At 44.7% G+C, this 27,354-nt stretch overlaps 1 protein-coding gene across 5 annotated transcripts in view; it reads left to right on the top strand.

Annotated features, from left to right (window-relative positions):
* The window catches only part of TMEM131 (transmembrane protein 131), a 554,400-nt gene that overhangs the window by 404,138 nt on the left and 122,908 nt on the right, over positions 1 to 27,354 (top strand). For all 5 annotated transcript variants that reach the window (XM_063953320.1, XM_063953322.1, XM_063953321.1 and 2 more), the window contains 6 exons: positions 3,961 to 4,077; positions 4,358 to 4,484; positions 5,207 to 5,283; positions 5,369 to 5,519; positions 5,600 to 5,656; positions 7,548 to 7,609. In XM_063953320.1, the coding sequence (XP_063809390.1) occupies positions 3,961 to 4,077; positions 4,358 to 4,484; positions 5,207 to 5,283; positions 5,369 to 5,519; positions 5,600 to 5,656; positions 7,548 to 7,609 (591 nt within the window). The remainder of the gene's footprint in view (positions 1 to 3,960; positions 4,078 to 4,357; positions 4,485 to 5,206; positions 5,284 to 5,368; positions 5,520 to 5,599; positions 5,657 to 7,547; positions 7,610 to 27,354) is intronic.

Raw genomic sequence — 27,354 nt, 5'->3', positions numbered from 1 at the left:
GCCATCTCAATACGACTACTCCAGGATCACGGGTGGATTCTGAACCTGCCAAAATCTCACCGGGAATGAACACGGAGGCTTCCGTTCCTGGGGATGATACTGGATACGGAGGCGCAGAAGGTATTCCTTCCATTGGAATAGGCATTGGTAATTCAGTCGATTGTGCGGGACGTTCTAAGACAGACCCTGATATCGGTGCATCTATGCATTCGCCTCCTGGGGAAGATGGTAGCCTCTTACGAGGCACTGCATTACGGAAGGCTCTTCCAGCTGGATCTGTTGGACAAATGGTCCGGTTTGCATCTTCACATGCACCAGAGGATACGTCTGTCACCAAAAGCCAGGATTTCCTTTCTGTGGCTGCTTCAGACTTCTCACCTGACCAAGGTTTGGGATTCAAAATTGGATTCTGCTAACCACAGACGCAAGCCTCAGAGGTTGGGGAGCTGTCACCCAAGGGGAACAGTTCCAAGGAAAATGGTCAAGTCGGGAAACCATTCTTCCGATCAACATTCTGGAACTAAGGGCCATATACAACGCCCTTCTACAGGCATCACATCTTCTTCAGGATCACGCCATTCAGGTTCAGTCGGACAATGTAACGGCAGTAACGTACATAAACCGACAGGGCGGAACGAAAAGCAGAGCAGCAATGTCAGAGGTAACAAGGATTCTCCTCTGGGCAGAACGGCACGCTGTGGCGTTATTGGCAGTCTTCAATCCGGGAGTGGACAACTGGGAAGCAGACTTCCTCAGCAGACATGACCTCTACCCAGGGGAGTGGGGCCTTGACCCGGCGGTGTTCGGTTGCTTGACACGTCGGTGGGGAATTCCACAAATCGACATGATGGCCTCTCATCTCAACAAGAAGCTCAAGTGTTATTGTTTCAGGTCGAGAGACCCAGAAGCAGTGGCGGTGGACGCTCTGGTGATTCCATGGGACTACAAGGTGGTGTACGTGTTTCCACGACTTCGATTGATCCTAAGATTTCTCTAAACAATAAAAAGGGAAAAGGCTCAAGCTATTCTCATTGCTCCGAACTGGCCGAGAAGGGCCTGGTACGCGGATCTACCGGAGATGCTCCTAGAGGACCCGTGGCCTCTACCTCTTCGCGAGGATCTTCTACAACAGGGGCCGATCGTCTGTCATGATTTACCGCGGCTACGTTTGACGGCATGGAGGTTGAGCGTCAAATTCTAGCCCGTAAACGGCAGGACAGGGTTATTCCAACCTTGATCCAAGCCAGAAAGGGGGTAACATCTAAACATTACCACCATATTTGGAAAAAATACGTCTCTGGTGTGAGAACAGGAAATTTCCTGCGGTGGAATATCAACTGGGACGTTTTCTCCTTTTTCTGCAGTCAGGAGTGGATATGGGCCTACGTTTGGACTCCATAAATGTCCAGATTTCGGCCTTATCCATTTTCTTCCATAAATAATTGGTTTCTCTCCCAGAGGTTCAGACATTTTTGAAGGGTGTTCTGCACATTCAACCGCCCTTTGTGCCTCCTACGGCACCTTGGGATCTCGAAGTGTTGCAGTTCCTGCAATGGGAATGGTTTGAGCCTTTTTACAGGATGTTGTTAAGTTTCTTACGTAGAAGACCGTCACACTGTTGGCTTTGGCTTCAGCAAGACGTGTGTCGGAGTTGGGGGCATTGTCTAACAAGATCCCCTATTTGATTTTTCATGAAGATAGAGCTGAACTCAGAACTAGTCAGCAATTTCTTCCTAAGGTGGTGTCTGCGTTTCAGATAAACCAACCTATTATGGTTACTGACACCTCTGCTACTTCAAAGTCCTTGGATGTTGTGCGGGCTATGAAGATCTGTGTGAAGCAGACAGCTCGTCACGGAAAATCGGACTCGCTGTTTGTTCTTTATGATCCCAATAAAATTGGTTGTCCTGCTTCAAAGCAGTCTATTGCTCTTTGGATCAAGCTTACTATCCAGCATGCTTATTGTACGGCAGGTTTGCCGGTTCCAAGATCTGTACAGGCCCACTCTACTAGGTCGGTGGGTTCTTCCTGGGCGACTGCCCGGGGTGTCTCGGCTTTACATCTCTGCCGAGCAGCTACTTGGTCAGGTTTTAACACGTTTTAAGTTCTACAAGTTTGATACTTTGGCCTCTGAGGACCTTCAGTTTGGTAAATCTGTTCTGCAGGAACCTCAGCACTCTCTCCCGACCGGTTTGGGAGCTTTGGTACATCCCCCATGGTACGAATGTTTACCCCAGTATCTTCTAGGACATAAGAGAAAATAGGATTTTAATTATTTTCTCGTAGTCCTTAGAGCAGTTATGGCTAACCTTGACACTCCAGCTGTTGTTGAACTACACATCCCAGCATGCCCTGCATCAGTCTTAGCATGGCCAAATAACAAAACTGTAGCAGGGCATGCTGGGATGTGTAGTTCAACAACAGCTGGAGTGTCAACGTTAGCCATCACTGCCTTAGAGGATACTGGGCCGCCCGCCCAGTGCTTTGTGTTTTCCTGCACTGTTGCTTGGTTCAGTATTGTTGTTGGTTCAGCTGTTGCTGTTCCTCTTCAAGTTTAGTTAGCATGGCTTTCCTCTTGTTTGTGTGTGCTGGTTCGAATCTCACCACTGTTCTTTTAAATCCTTCTCTCAAAGTATGTCAGTCTCCTTGGGCACAGTTTCTAAACTGAGTCTGGCAGGAGGGGCTTAGAAGGCGGAGCCAGCGCACACTATTGATTTCTTAAAGTGCCCAAGGCTTCTAGTGGACCCATCTATACCCCATGGTACTAATGTGGACCCCAGTATCCTCTACAGACTACGAGAATAGGATTTACCGGTAGGTAAATAAAATCCTATATTTTTGAAGATACAAACAGCAACTTTCCAATGTGTAGTAAACATGGAATCAGCTATTTTATTGAACGTTTGGCGCATGCTCATTTCAAAAAAATTATTTTGTGAGTGATTGGCTCGTGTAAGTAGTATCTGTTAAGCTCCATACACACAGTGCGATTTTCCGTGTATATACTATATAGTCCATATCGCATGGAAACACAGTGCATATTGCACTGTTATGCCCTTGCGATGCTGATGTGCAGACACGCGGGATCGGCATTGCAAGAAAATAGTGCTTGCAGACGGGGCCTATAGGGACTACATGCCTCTGGGCACAATGTAGTCAGTATCTGCCGTTAGCCTGCATCTGTGCGTGTGTACGCACCTTTAGGGTCACATTTAGTAAAAGGAGCTATTTTTTTTTACCAGTGTGCATCGGTTGTATTCCCAAGGATGACCATGCACATTGACCGTAGACCTGCTGTTAATTGTAGTGTGTGCATCGTTTAAAAAAAAAAAAAAAATGTTCCCCTGTGAAGTTCAATACTTATCTGTTATCAGTATTTTTATTGCTCAATTAGTATTTGGTGTAGTCACAACTCAACTGATTGTGGCTCATCATTAAGTAACTGACCTTTTTACCCATGACAAGTATTGTAAAGTAATGCCTCCCATAAAGTGAATGACAATAAGATTGTCTTTGAATGTATATCTTTACCTCTTCATTGTACCATGGTCAGGTTCCATTCATATGTGCCAGTTGTGTACACACACACACACACACACACACACACACACACACACACACACACACACACCTTTGTAATAACTTTATAACCTACTGGCTGATGATTAACAAGGTCAAAGTACCAAAGATAATTTGTATTGTTTCATGAAACCCAAAGTACAGGAATTGTCTGATTTGTAGTAAGGAAATGTATGCATGCTCATGATGGTGGTTTGACTGGAATTTTGTTCCTGGTATGAGCAGCAAATGTTAATCTTTTTATTATTTTTTCCCACCCATCCAATCCACTACCAGTATGACAGTCAAATATAAACAGTGAATATTGTATAACACTGTAAGTTACTGTACTAAGACAGTGTTTGTTAATTTGTGCCTCTGTATGCCTTGTTTCCTTTCCAGAAAATACTCCCAGGTGGGAACACATCGTTTGATGTGGTGTTTCTCGCAAGAGTAGTGGGAAATGTAGAGAATACTTTATTTATTAACACCTCAAATCATGGGGTATTTACCTATCAGGTACGTTAACTGATTTTTTGTATCTTTAAAGGTAATATGTGTGATGTAGGCTTGGATGTAAAACGTGTGTGTTTAGCTGAAATGAAGCTTGCATGGAAAAATGTTAATATTTGCCTTTATGCCAAGTTGTATCTTTAGATGAGACTGCCTCTGCATGTGACTAGATGCCAGTCCTCTCGTGCATGTACCCATTCTCAGAACCGGCATGCCGCTGAGAGTATCCGAAGTGTTGTGTTTTCTAAGCATGTATAAAAAAACAAATAAAATATATGTATTGCAGGTTTTTGGAGTTGGAATTCCCAACCCTTATCGATTGCGCCCATTTATTGGGGCACGAGTTCCTGTAAACAGCAGTTTTTCACCTTTAATTAATATTCACAATCCCCACAGCGAGCCTTTACAGGTAGGTGCCTGCTAAATAGTGACATACATGAATTACTATATCATCACCTAATTTCGCCTATAATTTTGGAGTGTACTTTAGAATTGTGGCGTGTCTGCTGTAGTCTTCTAAAATGTTAGTGGCATATAAACCCGTCACTTAAGTTTTATGATGTGCAATTAAATTACATCACGTATAACTGGATATATAAGGGCTCTATAAATGTAACATGCTAATTGGGGGATTACCTTTTTTTTCCCCCTGTTAATATTTTTTTATTGGTATTTATTTTCGCCTTGCGTAATTGTTACAGCTTAATTTACAGCTATTATTTCACTGCTTGTTTGAATTACACTACAGGGCTTGTGAAACAATATAGAAATATTCATGCACAGCCCTATTATAATTATTATCTTGGTAACAGTCTTGGTGTGAAATTGTCATTCATATTGGCACAGGCCACCTTCTGCCACATGCCCTTTTCTCTCATGTGCATGATTGGTTTTAGATCCTAAGACTGCAATAGCCAAGCGCACAAACACACATTTTGGGTTTAATATTTCCTGATTAGGGGTCACCAGTGCATGCAATTATACGCTTATGAGGTTTACCAGAAGTGTTTTGGATTTGTGACAACTTTCTACACTTCTCCTTTTTGTAAATCATTTCAGCATTATTACATACGTCTCAAGACATGCAGAACGGTTTTAACGCATATTTTTTTACATCTTTTTTATTTGCAGGTAGTAGAAATGTACTCCAGTGGGGGGGATCTACACTTAGAACTTCCAACAGGCCAGCAAGGGGGCACTAAGAAATTATGGGTATGAGACAGTTACCTAATTCTGTGGATTCTGTTAATTGAGCTATTAAAGTATTATATATTTTTTACTTTTATTCTTATTTTAGGAAATTCCACCCTATGAAACAAAAGGGGTAATGCGGGCAAGCTTCTCCTCACGAGAGGCAGACAATCATACCGCTTTTATTAGAATTAAAACCAATGCTTCAGACAGCACGGAGTTCATTATTCTTCCCGTGGAGGTGGAAGTCACCACAGGTTTGTTCCCTGTAATCTCCCTGTAAATTGTCATCATGTTTTTAATGTGAGAAATAATCATTTACTGTTTTCTTTTTCAGCTCCTGGCATTTACTCATCCATAGAGATGCTAGATTTCGGTACATTACGAACACAAGGTACAAATCAATTTCATTCATATTTTTTAAACCTCAAAAAGTCTCTGCTGCTAACATTACGTTCAGGCACATAATGTCAGGCTAACCACAGTAATCAATTAGACATTTCTTTTCTATTATCCTACTTGCAGTTAACAGATACAATCTAATTGCTGATTGGCTGTTTTGTTTCAATGCGAATTTAGCACCTAAAGTCGGTGTTGGTATACTATAAATCTGCACCTTTCCTGTATTTTTTAAGTTTTATTCATAGCTCAAAGTTATTTAACATGTTTGAACAATTCTTACCTGTTATGCTTTAAAGTGGCAAGTTTTTGAATGATTGTCTCCTGTGCTAGCTACGAGCAGATGTAAATGTCCCTACAAATGCAGTTGAGAATCCTCATTTGTATTATGCCATTCAAAATAGTGTGGTAACGAGTTCAGGTTAATAGGTCAGTATGATACTGTAGATTTATGTTGGGCTTGGTGGTCTCTAGATAATATGATCTTCTGAAAGTTTGACATGACTTCTGGGTGTTCTCCTTGAATAAGACAACAGTCAGCCAGGGAGTGTCTGCTTAATTCCTTTCAGTCAAAAGTACTGTATGTGGACACCTGAACATCACAGCCATATGTGCTTGTTGAATGTTGTATTCCAAAGCCATGGACATTACTATAGTATTGCACATCCCAGACTCCCCCTTATAACTTTAATAGCCTCCACTTTTCTGGGATATCTTTCCACTAGGTTTTGCAATAGTGGATGCAAGGATTCACAGTTATTTAGCTCCAAGTGTAATAGTGAGGCTGGGTGGTAAGGGCTAGGTTGCACGTAACATTCCAGTTCATTCCAACCGTGTTTGAAAGGGATGAGGTCAGGTCTTTGTGCAGGTCAAGGTCTTCCAGAAACCATTTTTTCTGCATCCATTATTTGAAGAGTCTTGCTTTGTGCATGGGAGCCATTGTCAGGCTGAGACAGGAATGGCCCTTTCCAAAACTGTTGCCTCAAAGTTGCCAACATACAATTCTCTGTCATTGTAGTATTGTAATATTACGATTTAGCTCCAGTGGAGCTAAGGGACCAAGCTAAACTATGAAACACAACCCCAGACCATTATTCCTCCAAATGTTAGACAGAGATGGCAGTAAGCGTTTGGGCAGGAACCGAGATCTGTTTGGCAGATTGCCGGATGTTGAAGCATGATTTCTCGCTCCAAAGTCCTAATAGTGGTTAGCCTTGCCCCAACTTCAGAGGATGTATGGTACTGTGATTGTGATCTGATTTTTGTTTGCTCCTGCCAAGCCTTAGAAACACTGCATGACTCTCCCAACAAATCGTTATTGTGCTAGTGTTGCTTCCATATGGAGTTAGGAATGGTGTAGCAAGTGTTACAACACAGCCAGGTTATGTGTACATGCTTCATCACTCAACTTGACCCATTATCCAAGCTTGTATAGCTTCACATCTAAGCTGCTGTTGCTCTTAGATGCTTCCACTTCACAATAACATTACTTACAATTGACCGGGGCAGCTGTAGCAGGGCAGATATTTAATGAACTGACTTGTTGGAAGGTTAGCATCCTATTACAGTGTCGCACTGAAAGTCTCTGTAAACTCTGTATGACCCATTCTGCTGCTAATGTTGGACTGTGGAGATTGCATGTGTGTGCGTGATTTTACTGTATGTGCAGTACCTGTTAGCTGTATGTGTGGCAAACACACTAACAGTGGTGACTGCATGCTTTAGGTCATGTAGTGTGTATTTGTCATTATTACACATTACACTATTCTGTTTTGTCTACTCCATCTCACTTCTGTGGTTTAGAATCACATCACGGTGTCAACTGCATGCTTGTATTGTAAAATGATGCAGTTAATGTTGAACATTGTTTTTATTTTGTCTTCTAGATGTTCCTAAAATTTTAAATCTCCACTTACTAAATTCCGGAATGAAAGATGTTCCAATAACTGTAAGTATAAAGTAGACAGCACATTTTCCTAACTCTTTTGGGTTTCTACTGTACATAACTACATGTTGTGTTAAGTGCCAGAGATTGGCATGGTTTGCTTGATAATGTTATTTTATATTCTCTTTGACTTCACTGGATATTCGTTTCAGCTATGAATCATGGAAAACAGCAAAGATGTGCACCAGTGAAACACTGCACACACTGTAGAGAAATACCTTATGGTAACAGCTATATCTATCTATCTATCTATCTATCTATCTATCTATCTATATATATATATATATATCTCTCTCTCCTACAAGGGACGACATCCCTGGGGAGGGCACCGGAGCAAGATTGCCCTTTGTATGTACATTCCTAGTGCCGGAGGTTCGGAGTGTGTGTGTATATATGTATATATATATATATATATATATATATGTGTGTGTGTATGTATGTGTGTATATATATATATATATATATATATATATATATATTATAAAAAGAATTCTATAATCCCTTCTAGTACACAAATACAAGTCCTTAAAATATTTTAAATCAGTGATGACCGCTTCTCTTCTCCTCCTTTTAAAAGTCCTATCAGCAGAGGAAAAGTTAACGGTAAGCTAGAAACAGAATAAAAATGAGGGCACCGATAGCATATTGGGGTCGATGTACTGTATCGACAAGTGGAACAGTGGGAAGTTGCCCTATATAGGTCATTGGAACATTATTTTATTGTACTTTTGGCTGTTAAAAATGATACTGAAGTTTAATCATACATTAGTTATGGAGTGTATTACTTTGATCCATTTATATTTTCTTTTAAGGATGTTAATATTGTGAAGTAGAATTCGTCAGCCCAAAAGACTTTCAGACAATCTTGATGTTTGGGGAGTTTTTAACTGGCCACAAAAAATGATTGCTTGCTGTTTAATCACACTGCATCTCTGAGTAAATAATCAGGGTAAAGTGTAAAATGTCATATTTCCAGGATTACCCTGGTCATGCTACAGTAATGACACGGATTGTAGCCTAACCAGAATAGGAATGAGTAGACTGTGAGTACTCCAGCTACAATTCCTGCCACAATTGAACGTGGTTCTCCTTGTTTGGTCCTTGCATTAGTCATTGTTTATTACTGTAAACAGCCTGAATTGCAGCCGTTCTCCAACACCTTAATATTCTTTGCACACACACTGCTGTATTTGCTCAGACTTGGTTGCAGCTATTGTTTGAAGTACAATTATTAGCCCAATCCGCCAGGTAACATTACATTTATCTATGTTTACTTTAGGACAACAACACATTACCCTCATTGACCTTTGAGTAGTTTGTTATATTTTGCTGCTGTTGGTGAAAACTTAGCAACCTAATTGTAGTGCATATGAAATTACTCGCAATCTGACCAGTATCTATTGTTTCATTTATTTTTGAATATACAGTTTGCTAAGTGATGTTTACTCTTGCGGCAGCTGCCAAATATTAACTTCATGATCTGTTGTTTTTTTTTTTTAAATATGATGCACAACTCTCCACAAACCTTTCTACAACTGCAATTTGCTGTAAGCAAGTTTATTGTAATGGTAATTTTATTGCAGAGAAAGTTGTTTTATTTTTCTATTCCAAGTGTGTCTCCCTTCCAGAATGTACCATCTGCTGTAAAATATTTACCATCACTGGGACAAGGCCAGGGCCGGAACAGGCTAAAAATAAGACTTAAAGCTGGCAAAGAGGTTTTGTACACTGTTTTAGTTGAAACAGCACTGTCTTGTCCAATGGGCTGCTTACAATTCAGCCAATACGTAGTGTGACATTACAAAAGATGTCCACCCTTTGTTGAGGTTTAAATATTACAGGATAATTCCATCCAATACTACATTTTCAGTGACGTGCCATCCCTAAAGTTTACTTGTGCTTGCAGTGTCCTGTACACTCGGCCACTATCCTGGCTCCTGCAACCTGCCCAACCTTGTGAATTCTTGATCCAATGTGAATAAATGGCGTGTGGGTGCTTGTACAATTTCCCCGCATTGTTTTTCTTTCTCTGTAGAAACTATGTACATTAAATAATAAATCAACTCTTAAATGAAAATTCAATTTATCTTGATGAGAACCTGGTCTTCAGATTTCTTAACTTTAAAGCCACTGCTTCCTTCGGCCCTAAATATGCTTAAAAGCAGCAAGTCAATGGCGGGCAACTAGCTTCCCGTCTAACAATAGACTTGAGATTTATTAGGTGGCATCTTTAAGATCAGAATTTTAAAAGGTCAATGATTTTTATAGAAAACATCCAGGGCTTCACTTATAGACTTGTATGCTGTATGTATTGTGTGTAAATATATCTGTGTGTGTGTATATATATATATATATATATATATATATATATATATATATATATATATAATATGTCTATCTAAAATGTGTGTATTGTAGGTGTGTGTGTAAGCTGTCTCATCAAATACTTGCTAGGTGCTTATGAACATAAACAGTTGTATAGGAAAGGTAAATTTATTATCTAGCTCTTGTTGCTGGTACAGTAGCTCCTGATAACGTGTGTCATTTCTGTATTTGTTAACATAGGCTATAATTTGCACTAGCAGCACTTGACTACTGCTTTGTTAAAGTAGTCTCTCTCTCTCTTTATTTTTCTCTATCGTCCTAGTGGATGCTGGGGTTCCTGAAAGGACCATGGGGAATAGCGGCTCCGCAGGAGACAGGGCACAAAAAGTAAAGCTTTAGGATCAGGTGGTGTGCACTGGCTCCTCCCCCTATGACCCTCCTCCAAGCCTCAGTTAGATTTTTGTGCCCGGCCGAGAAGGGTGCAATCTAGGTGGCTCTCCTAAAGAGCTGCTTAGAAAAGTTTAGCTTAGGTTTTTTATTTTACAGTGAGTCCTGCTGGCAACAGGATCACTGCAACGAGGGACTTAGGGGAGAAGAAGTGAACTCACCTGCGTGCAGGATGGATTGGCTTCTTTGGCTACTGGACATTAGCTCCAGAGGGACGATCACAGGTACAGCCTGGATGGTCACCGGAGCCTCGCCGCCGGCCCCCTTGCAGATGCTGAAACAAGAAGAAGGTCCAGAATCGGCGGCATGAAGACTCCTCAGTCTTCTTAAGGTAGCGCACAGCACTGCAGCTGTACGCCATTTCCTCTCAGCACACTTCACACGGCAGTCACTGAGGGTGCAGGGCGCTGGAAGGGGGGCGCCCTGGGAGGCAATGAAAACCTATTTTTGACTAAAAATACCTCACATATAGCCTCCGGGGGCTATATGGAGATATTTAACCCCTGCCAGAATCCGTTAAGAGCGGGAGACGAGGCCGCCGAAAAAGGGGCGGGGCCTATCTCCTCAGCACACAGCGCCATTTTCCCTCACAGAAAGGCTGGAGGGAAGGCTCCCAGGCTCTCCCCTGCACTGCACTACAGAAACAGGGTTAAAACAGAGAGGGGGGGCACTAATTTGGCGTTAGAAATATATAAAAAAGATGCTATAAGGGAAAACACTTATATAAGGTTGTCCCTATATAATTATAGCGTTTTTGGTGTGTGCTGGCAAACTCTCCCTCTGTCTCTCCAAAGGGCTAGTAGGTCCTGTCCTCTATCAGAGCATTCCCTGTGCGTGTGCTGTGTGTCGGTACGTGTGTGTCGACATGTATGAGGACGATGTTGGTGAGGAGGCGGAGCAATTGCCTGTAATGGTGATGTCACTCTCTAGGGAGTCGACACCGGAATGGATGGCTTATTTAGGGAATTACGTGATAATGTCAACACGCGGCAAGGTCGGTTGACGACATGAGACGGCCGACAAACAATTAGTACCGGTCCAGACGTCTCAAAAACACCGTCAGGGGTTTTAAAACGCCCGTTTACTTTAGTCGGTCGACACAGACACAGACAGGGACACTGAATCCAGTGTTGACGGTGAATAAACAAACGTATTCCTTATTAGGGCCACACGTTAAGGGCAATGAAGGAGGTGTTACATATTTCTGATACTACAAGTACCACAAAAGAGGGTATTATGTGGGATGTGAAAAAACTACCGTAGTTTTTCCTGAATCAGATAAATTAAATGAAGTGTGTGATGATGCGTGGGTTCCCCCCGATAGAAAATATGGGCGGTATACCCTTTCCCGCCAGAAGTTAGGGCGCGTTGGGAAACACCCCTTAGGGTGGATAAGGCGCTCACACGCTTATCAGAACAAGTGGCGGTACCGTCTATAGATAGGGCCGTCCTCAAGGAGCCAGCTGACAGGAGGCTGGAAAATATCATAAAAAGTATATACACACATACTGGTGTTATACTGCGACCAGCGATCGCCTCAGCCTGGATGTGCAGAGCTGGGGTGGCTTGGTCGGATTCCCTGACTAAAAATATTGATACCCTTGACAGGGACAGTATTTTATTGACTATAGAGCATTTAAAGGATGCATTTCTATATATGCGAGATGCACAGAGGGATATTTGCACTCTGGCATCAAGAGTAAGTGCGATGTCCATATCTGCCAGAAGATGTTTATGGACACGACAGTGGTCAGGTGATGCAGATTCCAAACGGCACAAAGGTGTATTGCCGTATAAAGGAAGAGGAGTTATTTGGGGTCGGTCCATCGGACCTGGTGGCCACGGCAACTGCTGGAAAATCCACCGTTTTTTACCCTAAGTCACATCTCTGCAGAAAAAGACACCGTCTTTTCAGCTTCAGTCCTTTCGTCCCTATAAGAGTCATATCTGCCCAGGGATAGAGGAAAGGGAAGAAGACTGCAGCAGGCAGCCCATTCCCAGGAACAGAAGCGTTCCACCGCTTCTGACAAGCTCTCAGCATGACGCTGAGACCGTACAGGACCCCTGGATCCTACAAGTAGTATCCCAGGGGTACAGATTGGAATGTCGAGACGTTTCCCCTGCGCAGGCTCCTGAAGTCTGCTTTACCAAGGTCTCCCTCCGACAAGGAGGCAGTATGGGAAAAAATTCACGAGCTGTATTTCCAGCAGGTGATAATTAAATTACCCCTCCTACAACAAGAAAAGGGGTATTATTCCACACTATATTGTGGTACTGAAGCCAGAAGGCTAGGTGAGACCTATTCTAAATCTAAAAAAATTTGAACACTTACAAAGGTTCAAATCAAGATGGAGTCACTCAGAGCAGTGATAACGAACCGGGAAGAAGGGGACTATATGGTGTCCCGAGACATCAGGGATGCTTACCTCCATGTCCCAAATTTGCCCTTATCACTAAGGGTACCTCAGGTTCGTGGTACAGAACTGTCACTATCAGTTTCAGACGCTGCCGTTTGGATTGTCCACGGCACCCCGGGTCTTTACCAAGGTAATGGCCGAAATGATGGTTCTTCTTCGAAGAAAAGGCGTCTTAATTATCCCTTACTTGGACGATCTCCTGATAAGGGCAAAGTCCAGGGAACAGTTGGAGGTCGGAGTAGCACTATCTCGGATACTGTCACAACAGCAGGGGTGGATTCTAAATATTCCAAAATCGCAGCTGATCCCGACAACAAGTCTCCTGTGCTTAGGGATGATTCTGGACACAGTCCAGAAAAAGGTGTTCTCCCGGAAGAGAAAGCCAGGGAGTTATCCGAGCTAGTCAGGAACCTCCTAAAATCAGTGCATCATTGCACAAGGGCCATGGTAAAAAAATGGTGACTTCCTTCGAAGCAATTCCAGTCGGCAGATTTCATGCAAGAACTTTTCAGTGGGATCTGCTGGACAAATGGTCCGGATCGCATCTTCAGATGCATCAGCGGATAACCCTATATCCAAGGACAAGGGTGTCTCTCCTGTGGTGGTTACAGAGTGCTCATCTTCTAGAGGGCCGCAGATTCGGCATTCAGTTTTGGATGTTGGTGACCACGGAGGCCAGCCCGAGAGGCTGGGGAGCAGTCACACAAGGAAAAAATTTCCAGGGAGTGTGATCAAGTCTGGAGACTTTTCTCCACATAAATATAGCTAAGGGTAAATTTATAATGCTCTAAGCTTAGCAAGACCTCTGCTTCAAGGTCAGCCGGTATTGATCCAGTGGGATAAAACATCACGGCAGTCGCCCACGTAAATAGACAGGGCGGCACAAGAAGCAGGAGGGCAGTGGCAAAAACTGCAAGGACTTTTCGCTGGGCGGAAAATCATGTGATAGCACTGTCAGCAGTGTTTCATTCCGGGAATGGAAACTGGGAAGCAGACTTCCTCAGTAGGCACGACCTCCACCCGGCAGAGTGGGAACTTCATGGGGAAGTTTTCCACATGATTGTAAACCGTTGGGAATTACCAAAGGTGGACATGATGGCGTCCCGTCTGAACAAAAAACGGGACAGGTATTGCGCCAGGTTAAGAGACCCTCAGGCAATAGCTGTGGACGTTCTGGTAACACCGTGGGTGTACCAGTCGGTGTATGTGTTCCATCCTCTGCTTTTCATACCTAAGGTACTGAGAATTATAAGACGTAGAGGAGTAAGAACTATACTCATGGCTCCGGATTGGCCAAGAAGGACTTGGTACCCGGAACTTCAAGAGATGCTCACAGAGGACTTATGGCCTCTGCCGCTAAGAAGGGACTTGTTTCAGCAAGTACCATGTCTGTTCCAAGACTTACCGCAGCTGCTTTTGACGGCATGGCGGTGGAACGCCGGATCCTAAGGGAAAAGGCATTCAGGAAGAGGTCATTCCTACCCTGGTCAAAGCCAGAAAGGAGGTGACCGCACAACATTATCACCACATGTGGCGAAAATATGTTGCGTGGTGTGAGGCCAGGAAGGCCCCACGAAGAAATTTCAACTCGGTCGATTCCTGCATTTCCTGCAAACAGGAGTGTCTATGGGCCTCAAATTGGGGTCCATTAAGGTTCAAATTTCGGCCCTGTCGATTTTTCTTCCAGAAAGAATTGGCTTCAGTTCCTGAAGTCCAGAAGTTTGTCAAGGGAGTATTGCATATACAACCCCCTTTTGTGCCTCCAGTGGCACTGTGGGATCTCAACGTAGTTCTGGGATTCTTTAAAACCAGTCAAATCTGTGGATTTGAAGCATCTCACATGAAAAGTGAACATGCTCTTGGACCTGGCCTGGACCAGGCGAGTGTCAAATTGGTGGTTTTTTTCTCAAAAAAGCCCATATCTGTTTGTCCATTCGGACAGGGCAGAGCTGCGGACTCGTCCCCAGTTCTCTCCCTAAGGTGGTGTCAGTGTTTCACCTGAACCAGCTTATTGTGGTGTCTTGCGCCTACTAGGGACTTGGAGGACTCCAAGTTGCTAGATGTGGTCAGGGCCCTGAAAATATAGGTTCCAGGACGGCTGGAGTCAGGAAAACTGACTTGCTGTTATCCTGTATGCACCCAACAAACTGGGTGCTCTTGCTTCTAAGCAGACTTTTGCTAGTTGGATGTGTAATACAATTCAGCTTGCACATTCTGTGGCAGGCCTGCCACAGCCAAAATATGTAAATGCCCATTCCACAAGGAAGGTGGGCTCATCTTGGGCGGCTGCCCGAGGGGTCTCGGCTTTACAACTTTGCCGAGCGGCTATTTAGTCAGGGGCAAACACGTTAGTAAAATCCTACAAATTTGATAACCTGGCTAAGGAGGACCTGGAGTTCTCTCATTCGGTGCTGCAGAGTCATCCGCACTCTCCCGCCCGTTTGGGAGCTTTGGTATAATCCCCATGGTCCTTTCAGGAACCCCAGCATCCACTAGGACGATAGAGAAAATAAGAATTTACTTACCGATAATTCTATTTCTCGGAGTCCGTAGTGGATGCTGGGCGCCCATCCCAAGTGCGGATTATCTGCAATACTTGTACATAGTTACAAAAATCGGGTTATTATTGTTGTGAGCCATCTTTCAGAGGCTCCGCTGTTATCATACTGTTAACTGGGTTCAGATCACAGGTTGTACAGTGTGATTGGTGTGGCTGGTATGAGTCTTACCCGGGATTCATAAATCTTTCCTTATTGTGTACGCTCGTCCGGGCACAGTATCCTAACTGAGGCTTGGAGGAGGGTCATAGGGGGAGGAGCCAGTGCACACCACCTGATCCTAAAGCTTTACTTTTTGTGCCCTGTCTCCTGCGGAGCCGCTATTCCCCATGGTCCTTTCAGGAACCCCAGCATCCACTACGGACTCCGAGAAATAGAATTATCGGTAAGTAAATTCTTATTTTTTTTTATTTAAAAACAGGCAGTCAGCGGCACTCCACTTGTAGGCATAGGGGTATATGCAATTGCGGGCGAATCGCGGCAAATTATCGCCGTTTTTTTAATTCGACACAATTCGACAGGTGAATTCCGGCAGGTGGCTGCCGGAATTCACCATATTCAATGAAAAACGGATTCGACATTCCCGCTGGCGAAAAACGGCCGATTTGCCGGATTTTGCCGCAAATTAAAAAAACGGGGAAAAACTCGGGGAAAAATGGCGTGGGGTCCCCCCTCCAAAGCATAACCAGCCTCGGGCTCTTCGAGCTGGTCCTGGTTCTAAAAATGCGGGGAAAAAATTGACAGGGGATCCCCCGTATTTTTAAAACCAGCACCGGGCTCTGCACCTGGTGCAAAAAATACGGGGGACAAAAAGAGTAGGGGTCCCCCCCGTATTTTTTACACCAGCATCGGGCTCCACTAGCTGGACAGATAATGCCACAGCCGGGGGTCACTTTTATACAGTGCCCTGCGGCCGTGGCATTGAATATCCATCTAGTCACCCCTGGCCGGGGTACCCTGGGGGAGTGGGGACCCCTTCAATCAAGGGGTCCCCCCCCCCCAGCCACCCAAGGGCCAGGGGTGAAGCCCGAGGCTGTCTCCCTCCCCCCCCCCCCCCCCCATCCAAGGGCTGCGGATGGGAGGCTGATAGCCTTGAGAAAAATGTCAGAATATTGTTGTTTCCAGTAGTACTACAAGTCCCAGCAAGCCTCCCCCGCAAGCTGGTACTTGGAGAACCACAAGTACCAGCATGCGGGAGAAAAACTGGCCCACTGGTACCTGTAGTACTACTGGGAAAAAAATACCCAAATAAAAACAGGACACACACACCGTGACAAGTACAACTTTATTACATACTGCCGACACACACATACTTACCTATGTTGACACGCCGACTGCCACAGTCTCCGACGATCCGAGGGTACCTGTGAAAAAATTATACTCGCCTTCCAGCGTCCAGAGATAAATCCACGTCCAGAGTATAATCCAGGTACTTGGCAAAATAACAAAACGCAAAAACCCGTGCCAGCGGACTGAAAGGGGTCCCATATTGACACGAGACCCCTTTCCCCGAATGCAGAGACCTCTCCGTGACAGCTGTCACTGAAAGGTCTCTTCAGCCAATCAGCGAGTGCAACGTCCTTGCACTCTGCTGATTGGCTCTGCGCGTCTGAGCTCAGACAGCGCAGCGCATCGCAAAGCCTCTCCATTATATTCAATGGTAGGAACCTTGCGGTTAGCGGTGGGGTCACCCGCCGGTCAGCGGCTGACCGCGGGTAACCCCCCCGCTGACGGCAAAGTTCACACCATTGAATATAATGGAGAGAGCTGTGCGATGCGCTGTCACAGCACAGACAGCGCACAGCCAATCAGGTGAGCGCCACGTAGTAGCGCTTCCTGATTGGCTGAAGGGACCTCAGTGACAGGAGTCACGTGGGGTCCCGGCACATTCGGGGAAAGGGGTCTCATGTGTCAATATGGGACCCCTTTCAGTCCGCTGGCACGGGTTTTTGCGTTTTGTTATTTTGCCAAGTACCTGGATTATACTCTGGACGTGGATTTATCTCTGGACGCTGGAAGGTGAGTATAATTTTTTCACAGGTACCCTCGGATCGTCGGAGACTGTGGCAGTCGGCGTGTCAACATAGGTAAGTATGTGTGTGTCGGCAGTATGTAATAAAGTTGTACTTGTCACGGTGTGTGTGTCCTGTTTTTATTTGGGTATTTTTTTCCCAGTAGTACTACAGGTACCAGCGGGCCTGTTTTTCTCCCGCATGCTGGTACTTGTGGTTCTCCAAGTACCAGCTTGCGGGGGAGGCTTGCTGGGACTTGTAGTACTACTGGAAAAAACAATATTCTGACATTTTTCTCAAGGCTATGAGCCTCCCATCCGCAGCCCTTGGATGGGGGGGACAGCCTCGGGCTTCACCCCTGGCCCTTGGGTGGGTGGGGGGGGGGGCCCTTGATTGAAGGGGTTCCCACTCCCCCAGGGTACCCCGGCCAGGGGTGACTAGTTGGATATTTAATGCCACGGCCGCAGGGCACTGTATAAAAGTGACCCCCGGCTGTGGCATTATCTGTCCAGCTAGTGGAGCCCGATGCTGGTGTAAAAAATACGGGGGACCCCTACTCTTTTTGTCCCCCGTATTTTTTGCACCAGCACCAGGCGCAGAGCCCGGTGCTGGTTTTAAAAATACGGGGGATCCCCTGTCAAATTTCCCCCCGCATTTTTAGAACCAGGACCAGCTCGAAGAGCCCGAGGCTGGTTATGCTTTGGAGGGGGGACCCCACGCCATTTTTTTCCTTGATTTTACCGTTCCAGCTATAAAAAAAATATATATTTTTAAAAATATATAAATAATACTTGTGCCTCCAAAAAAGACAAACCAAGTACCTAATCCCTTCTAATATAAATAGATATGCTATTACCAAAAAACAAACAAAAAAAAACCATGTTTTAATTTTTTTTTATTGGTTTCACCCTCCAAAGTGTGGCGGATTGAAAATGACGAATTTACTGTCTAAAAGCACTGTTGTCGAATTTCCAAACTTGAATTGAATACACTTTGGTCGAATTGCAGCACTTGTATCATTGCAGAAAAGTCGAATTTGACAAAAGTCGAATTTCAAAAAGTCGAATTTTGAAAGTCCGTTTTTTTGACGGAAAGCACTGAATTGCATTGACGATTTTTTTTTTTTTGGCGAAAAATACCCGAAATTCGGCAATTTCGGGAATTCGACCGCAATTGCATATACCACATAATCTGATCATAAATGACTGGTGCCCTCCAATTGTAACGGCACACGCGTCTGTACAGGAAATATAAGCAGATACTCTGCGTCACTCTGCGGCAGAAAGAAAACGGACTACTGGTCCAATGAAGTCAACGTTTCAATGTTTATATGCAGACATGATCATCAGGTCAGATACTCCTGATGAAAATGTTTGCATATGAACATTGAAATGTTGATTTCATTGGACCAGTAGCCTGTCGTCTTTCTGCGCTGTGAGTGCCACGCACACACGTTGTGTTGCATTTGTTGCATTTATGTGATTATGGTTGATTATTTTATTTTTATTGTAAACACTTTACAGTTGATTTCCATTTTTATAACTGTATTCTATCCAGTTTACTTAATGTGGAGACCATACAATAGAATTTGTCACTTGTTTCCGTTTTCTCGCTGCTAAAATAATCCATTTCTAGAGATACATGGCGGTATATCTGCTTAGTGGCGGTTTAGTATTTAGTTCTTTCCTCTAGATTATAAAGGGCAGTTATATTAAATATAAAACCAGGAATGTTTTTATAAATCTTCTAAATTGCGCAGCCAGAACACCCGACAGGCAGCAATGTACATCATACAGTTTAAATGGGGAGAATAATTAAGGAAAAGCTAATGCTAAAGTTTAAGGATTTTTACTAACCTGATTTTTATTTTATTTTATTTTTATTAATATTCCCACAAGTGGTCTTCCTCATTAGCCTCACTGAAAGATGCAATATTTGAAAACATCTGCTGACAGGCAGGTCTTCCACTTGACCTAGTCATGTCTCTTTTCCACATTTTGTATGTTTCAAGTTGGAAACCTAAAGCTTCAAATAAGCTGTTCAAAGACACTTGCTCTGAAAGCAACAGTATGTTCGTTGCAGTCTATCTGTAAACACTTGTAGCTCTGTGTCCATATGTGTAGCCATATGTGGTAAAATCCACATCATTTCTGCTACTGTATAATAGTGTTCTATAATTCCAGGCAGTTGGTATAAACCAAATATGAAAGATCTTTATTGTGTACCACAGTGGTTCCCAAACTGTTCTAAGACCAGGTTTTAAGGCTATTCTTACTTAAGCACAGGTGGCTTAATTAGTACCTTAGTCAGTTTGATTATACCATCTGCATACAACTATGGCTATCCTTAAAGCTCTACTGTGAGGGTGTCTTGAGGACCAAGTTTGGGTAACACTGGTGTAAAGGAATCTGCTATATCAGAGGGGAAACTACATTGAAAATGATGTGTCCGATGTTGAGAACACAATAATATTGGTATTTACTCTTAAACAACCATATAATAATGTCATAGCAGTTCTTCTTTTCTCTAACGTCCTAGTGGATGCTGTGGACTCCGTAAGGACCATGGGAATAGACGGGCTCCGCAGGAGACATAGGCACTTTAAGAAAGAATTTACTTTCTGGTGTGCTCTGGCTCCTCCCTCTATGTCCCTCCTCCAGACCTCAGTTTGAGACTGTACCCGGACGAGCTGGGTGTTGTTCAGTGAGCTCTCCTGAGCTTGCTGTGAGAAAGTATTTGAAGCTAGGTCCTGCTTCTTAGGCTACTGGACACCATTAGCTCCAGAGGGATCGTACACAGGATCTCACCCTCGTCGTCCGATCCCAGAGCCGCGCCGCCGTTCCCCTCGCAGAGCCGGAAGACAGAAGCCGGGTGAGTATGAGAAGCAAGAAGACTTCGAAATCGGCGGCAAAAGACTCCGTTGTTCACTGAGGTAACGCACAGCACTGCAGCTGTGCGCCATTCCTCCCACACACCTCACATACTCCGGTCACTGTAAGGATGCAGGGGGGGGGGGGGGCCTGGGCAGCATGTGGACCTCTTTTGGCAAAAGTACACATATATACAGTTGGGCACTGTATATATGTTTGAGCCCTCGCCAAGAAAATGTATATTTAAGCGGGACAGAAGCCCGCTGTCGAGGGGGCGGGGCTTCTTCCTCAGCACTCACCTGCGCCATTTTTTCTCCACAGCTCCGCTGAGAGGAAGCTCCCCAGGCTCTCCCCTGCAGATACACGGTAGAAGAGGGTAAAAAGAGAGGGGGGGCACATAATTAGGCGCAAAAATCTATATAAACAGCAGCTACTGGGTTAACATTAAGTTACTGTGTTATTCCTGGGTTTATAGCGCTGGGGTGTGTGCTGGCATACTCTCTCTCTCTGTCTCTCCAAAGGGCCTTGTGGGGGAATTGTCTTCAGATGAGCATTCCCTGAGTGTGTGGTGTGTCGGTACGTGTGTGTCGACATGTCTGAGGTAAAAGTCTCCCCTAGGAGGAGATGGAGCAAATGTGTTTGTGAGTGGTGTCTCCGTTGACAACGCCGACACCTGTTTGGATATGTGAAATTAAGTGCTAAGGTAAATTTATTGCACAAAAGATTAGAGAACAGACAGGGAATCTACCCATGTCTGTCCCTATGTCGCAGAGACCTTCAGAGTCTCTCAATGCTCACTATCCAAAATAATAGACACTGATATCGACACGGAGTCTGACTCCAGTGTCGACTACGATAATGCAAAGTTACAGCCAAAATGGCAGGAAAGTATTCAATATATGATTATTGTAATAAAAAATGTTTTGCATATCACTGATGACTCATCTGTCCCTGACACAAGGGTACATATGTTTAAGGGGAAGAAAGCTGAGGTAAATTTCCCTCCTCTCATGAAGAAAAAGAGCGGGAATCTCCAGAGACTGCAGTTTCCCACAAAGAATTCTCAGGGAGTATCCTTTCCCTACTAGGGCCAGGATACGATGGGAATCTTCCCCTAGGGTGTCACGTTTGCCCAAAAGGTAGCGCTGACTTAACAGCTATCCTCAGGGATCCTGCAGATAGCATGCAGTAAAAGTACTTTGAAGTCCATTTACACACATTCTGGTAATCTACTCAGACCAGCGATTGTGTCGGCATGGGTTTATAGCGCTGTAGCATCATGGACAGATACCTTGTCAGCACAGATTGAGACCCTAGTATGTATGTGTATATATATATATAGATATATATATATATATATAGATATATAGATATATATAAAAGATGCTGTCTTAGATAGATAGATAGATAGATAGATATATATATATATATATATATATATATATATATATATATATATATATAACATGCCCAAAGAGACATTAGTCTACTGGGTTCTAGAGTCAACGCTATGTCGATTTTTGCTTGACGTGTCCTGTGGAACATGCAATGGACAGGTGATGCCGACTTAAGAGGCATATGGAGGGTTTACCTTACAAGGCTGGGGATTGTGTGGAGAAGGGATCTTGGACCTGGGCTCCACAGCTATAGCTGGTAATTCTGATCTTTTGCCTTATATTCCAGCACAGCCTAGGAAAGCACGACATTATCAAATGCAGTCCTTTCGATCACAAAGAAACAAGAAAGTCCGAGGTGCGTCCTTTCTTGCCAGAGGCAGGGGCAGAGGAAAGAAGCTGCACAACACAGCTAGTTCCCAGGAACAGATGTCCTCCCCGGCCTCTACAAAAATCCACCGCATGTCGCTGGGGCTCCACAGGCGGAGCTAGGCCCGGTGGAGGCACATCTTCGAAATTTCAGCCACAAGTGGGTTCACTCCCTGTTGGAACCCTGGGCAATAGATATTGTGTCTCAGGGATACTAGCTGGACTTCGAGGAGATGCCCCCTCACCGACGGCCCTGCCGACTTTTCCCCACGAGAGGGAAATAGTGTTAACTGCAATTCACAAATTGTATCTTCAACAGGTGGTGGTCAAGGTTCCCCTCCTTCAACAAGGAGGGGGTTATTATTTGACCATGTTGTAGTCCCAAAACCGGACGGTTCGGTCACACCCATATTGAATTTAAAATCCCTGAACATATACCTGAAAAGGTTCAAGTTCAAGATGGAATCGCTAAGAGCGGCCGTCGCAAGCCTGGAAGGGGGGGATTTTATGGTGTCTCTGGACATAAAGGATGCATACCTTCATGTCCCCATTTATCCACCTCATCAGGCGTACCTCAGATTTGTGGTACAGGATTGTCATTACCAATTTCAGACGTTGCCGTTTGGTCTCTCCACGGCACCGAGAATATTTACCAAGGTAATGGCGGAAATGATGGTACTGCTGCGGAAGCAAGGGGTCGCAATTATCCCATACTTGGACGATCTCATAAAAGCGGGATCAAGAGAGCAGTTGCTGATCAGCGTAGCACTTTCTCTGGAAGTGTAACGGCAACACGGCTGGATTCTAAATATTCCAAAGTCGCAGTTGGTTCCTATGGCTCGTCTGCCTTTCCTGGGCATGATTCTAGACACAGACCAGAAAAGGGTTTATCTCCCGATAGAGAGAGCTCAGGAGCTCATGACACTGGTCAGGAACCTATTAAAACCAAAACAGGTGTCAGTGCATCACTGCACTCGAGTCCTGGGAAGGATGGTGGCATCATACGAGGCCATTCCCTTCGGCAGGTTCCATGCGAGGACCTTTCAATGGGACTTACTGGACAAGTCGTCCGGATCACATCTTCAGATGCATCGGATAATCACCCTATCCCCCAGGGCCAGGGTGTCTCTCCTGTGGTGGCTGCAGAGTGCTCACTTTCTCGAGGTCCGCAGATTCGGCATTCGGGACTGGGTCCTGGTGACCACGGATGCAAGCCTCCGAGGGTGGGGAGCAGTCACACATGGAAGATATTTCCAAGGTTTGTGGTCAAGTCAGGAGACTTGCCTTCACATCAACATCCTGGAACTAAGGGCCGTATACAACGCCCTACGTCAAGCGGAGACCCTGGTTCGCGACCAACCGGTTCTGATTCAGTCAGACACCATCACCGCAGTGGCTCTTGTAAACTGTCAAGGCGGCACAAGGAGCAGGGTAGCGATGGCGGAAGCCACCAGATTTCTTCGCTGGGCGGAAAATCACGTAAGCGCACTGTCAGCAGTGTTCATCCCGGGAGTGGACAACTGGGAAGCAGACTTCCTCAGCAGACACGACCTCCACCCGGGAGAGTGGGGAATTCATCAGGAAGTCTTCGCACAGACTGCAAGTCGGTGGGTACTGCCACAGGTGGACATGATGGCATCCCGCCTCAACAAAAAACTACAGAGGTATTGCGCCAGGTCAAGAGACCCTCAGGCGATAGCTGTAGACGCCCTGGTGACACCGTGGGTGTTCCAGTCGGTCTATGTATTTCCTCCTTTTCCTCTCATACCCAAGGTGCTGAGAATAATAAGAAAAAGAGGAGTGAGAACAATACTCATTGTTCCAGATTGGCCACGAAGGACTTGGTATCCAGATCTGCAAGAAATGCTCACAGAGGACCCGTGGCCTCTTCCTCTAAGACAGGACTTGTTGCAACAGGGGCCCTGTCTGTTCCAAGACTTACCGCGGCTGCGTTTGACGGCATGGCGGTTGAACGCCGGATCCTAGCGGAGAAAAGCATTCCGGATGAGGTCATTCCTACGCTGATAAAGGCTAGGAAGGACGTGACAGCTCAACATGATCACCGTATATGCTGAAAATATGTTGCTTGGTGTGAGGCCAGGAATGCCCCTACGGAGGAATTCCAGCTGGGCCGTTTCCTTCACTTCCTACAGTCAGGAGTGAATTTGGGCCTAAAATTGGGTTCCATTAAGGTCCAGATTTCGGCTTTATCCATTTTCTTTCAAAAGGAGTTGACTTCTCTACCTGAAGTTCAGACGTTTGTAAAGGGAGTGCTGCATATTCAGCCCCCTTTTGTGCCTCCAGTGGCACCTTGGGATCTTAACGTGGTGTTAAGTTTCCTGAAATCCCACTGGTTTGAACCACTGAAAACGGTGGAGTAGAAATATCTCACGTGGAAGGTGGTCATGCTATTAGCCTTGGCTTCGGCTAGGTGGGTGTCAGAGTTGGCGGCTTTGTCACATAAAAGCCCCTATCTGGTTTTCCATGCGGATGGAGCAGAATTGCGGACCCGTCCACAATTTCTGCCGAAAATGGTTTCATCCTTTCATATAAACCAACCTATTGTGGTGCCTGTGGCTACTACTGACTTGGAGGATTCAGAGTTGCTTGATGTAGTCAGGGCTTTGAAGGTTTATGTAGCCAGAACGGCTAGGGTCAGGAAAACAGAGTCGTTGTTTATCCTGTATGCTTCTAACAAGCTTGGTGCTCCTGCTTCAAAGCCGACTATTGCTCGCTGGTTCTGTAACACGATTCAGCAGGCTCATTCTGCGGCTGGATTGCCGCTGACAAAATCAGTTAAGGCCCATTCCACTAGGAAGGTGGGCTCTTCTTGGGCGGCTGCCCGAGGGGTCTCGGCATTACAGCTTTGCCGAGCGGCTACTTGGTCAGGTTCAAACACTTTTTGCAAAGTTCTACAAGTTTGATACCCTGGCCGAGGAGTACGTTGTGTTTGCTCAATCGGTGCTGCAGAGTCATCCGCACTCTCCTGCCCGTTTGGGAGCTTTGGTATAATCCCCATGGTCCTTACGGAGTCCCCAGCATCCACTAGGACGTTAGAGAAAATAAGATTTTACTTACCGGTAAATCTATTTCTCGTAGTCCGTAGTGGATGCTGGGTGCCGGTACCAAGTGCGGACTTCTTCTGCAATGCTTGTATATAGTTATTGCTTAAATAAGGGTTATGTTATGGTTGCATCAGGGTTGACCTGTTGCTCTGTTATTGTTCATACTTTTGACTGGGTATGTTTATCTCAAGTTATACGGTGTGGCTGGTATGAATCTTGCCCTGGATTACCAAAATCCTTTCCTTGTACTGTCAGCTCTTCCGGGCACAGTTTCTCTAACTGAGGTCTGGAGGAGGGACATAGAGGGAGCAGCCAGAGCACACCAGAATCTAAATTCTTTCTTAAAGTGCCCATGTCTCCTGCGGAGCCCGTCTATTCCCATGGTCCTTACGGAGTCCCCAGCATCCACTACGGACTACGAGAAATAGATTTACCAGTAAGTAAAATCTTATTTTTTCTAATTTCTAACAATTCATTGTAGTCATCCACATGTGACTTGCAGTGACATGCTTATTTATGTCACTTCTGAAAAGGTTTTTCTTAGGATCCTTTAAGGATTTATGCAGTCTTTTCACCTGCTTGGACATTATGTGACAAGTCTTTCTCAGTGATTGACACCCACACTTAAATGAATTATGTGATGCAGCAACATGGCTGTCAGATCATCATAGTGGTACATATTTCCTAGCAGTCAGCTGCTTTTTGCTGGTATGAGCAAGAAAAGCAAAGTAAGTAGCCCCAAAGTTGTAGTCTCCATATGCAGTGTTCATTAATTGTGGCATCAGAGGAGGTCCCCATTTGCAGTTGCCTCATCTGTCTTCCTGCGCTGTTTAACTTTGGGATTACTGACCAAAGACTGATGTTCACACAGGAAAAATATAATTTAGGTAGGATTATTTCACTTGAACAGAGTGTCTTCAAGACATGCTAACAGTCCTTGTTTTAAGGATAGCCAACTTGGGCACTGGTGACTTAAGTAGTATATGTGCTCAAGCATGGATATAACTATAATCTGCACTGTTAGTGTTCCCTGAGGACCAAGACTGGGAATCTCTGCACTAAATGATCACTAAGTTATCTGTGTATATTTTTACCAGATAAATTGAGCATGGGGATCGAACCCCCTGGTGTAGTAATTTTGCATCCCAAAAAACAGATGCATAATAGCCTCTTAGCAAAGTGTAAGTGAAAATGTGCTTATCTGTTTACTTGTTACCACTTTGGGTATGGTGTCCCTTCCAAGTGTGTGTGTATATACACCCATCTTCCATAATATTAAAACCATTGACAGGTGAACAACCTTTATTATCTGGTTACGGGTGCACCTATCAAGGGGTGGGATATATTAGGCAGAAAGTGAACAGTCTGTTCTTGAAGTTGATGTATTGGAAGTAGCAAAAATAGGCAAGTGTAAGGATCAGAACAACTTTGACAAGGGCCAAATTAGGATTACTAGACGACTGGGTCAGATGATCTCCAAAACAGCAAGCCTTGTGGGGTGTTCCAATTTGCTATAGCTTTTTCCTATCGAAAGTGGCCTAAGGGGGGACAACCTGTGATCTGCAGTAGGGGCATGGTCATCCAAAGCTAGCCCATCTGGTCCTATCCCACAGAGGAGCTGCTGCAGCACAAATTGTTGAAAAAGTTAATGCTGGTCTGATACACAGGGGTCAAAACAAACAATGCATCGCAGCTTGCTGCATATGGGGCTGTGTAGCCGTAGACTGGTCCCATGCTGACCCCTGTCCTACAGTGATAGCACATACATTAGGCATGTGGTCATCAGAACTGGAGCATGGAGCACTGGAATAAGGTGGCCTGGTTTGACGATTAACATTTTCTTTTACATCATGTGAAAGGCTGGGTGCATGTGTGTCGTTTACCTGAGGAAGAGATGCTACCAGGATGCACTATGGGAAGAAGACAAGCCAGCAGAGACAGTGTGATGCTCTGGGCAATGTTTTGCAGTGGCCTCTTTCAGCAACATAATGCACCCTGCAAAAATTGTTCAGAAAAAGTTTAAGGAACATGACACGAGTTCAAAGTATTGACATGACCTCCAAATTCTCCAGATCTTACCTGTGGCATATCAGAATCCGCTTTATTGGCCAGGTATGCATGCGTATACCAGGTATTTGTTTTTGGTTTACAGTGCAGCAGCCACGGAGGGAACAAGTAAACAAGGGGGGGCGGGGACATGTGCAGTTGTCAGATAAAAGAACCATAGGGGTCAGAGTGTTCTGCATAACATGCAGAAGAATAGAATAGCGCGACTGGGTGGTCTTCCAGGG

This window comes from Pseudophryne corroboree, chromosome 2 (assembly GCF_028390025.1).
Source record: "Pseudophryne corroboree isolate aPseCor3 chromosome 2, aPseCor3.hap2, whole genome shotgun sequence".
Lineage (NCBI taxonomy): Eukaryota > Metazoa > Chordata > Amphibia > Anura > Myobatrachidae > Pseudophryne > Pseudophryne corroboree.
This window is presented reverse-complemented; position numbering and strand designations above follow the sequence as displayed.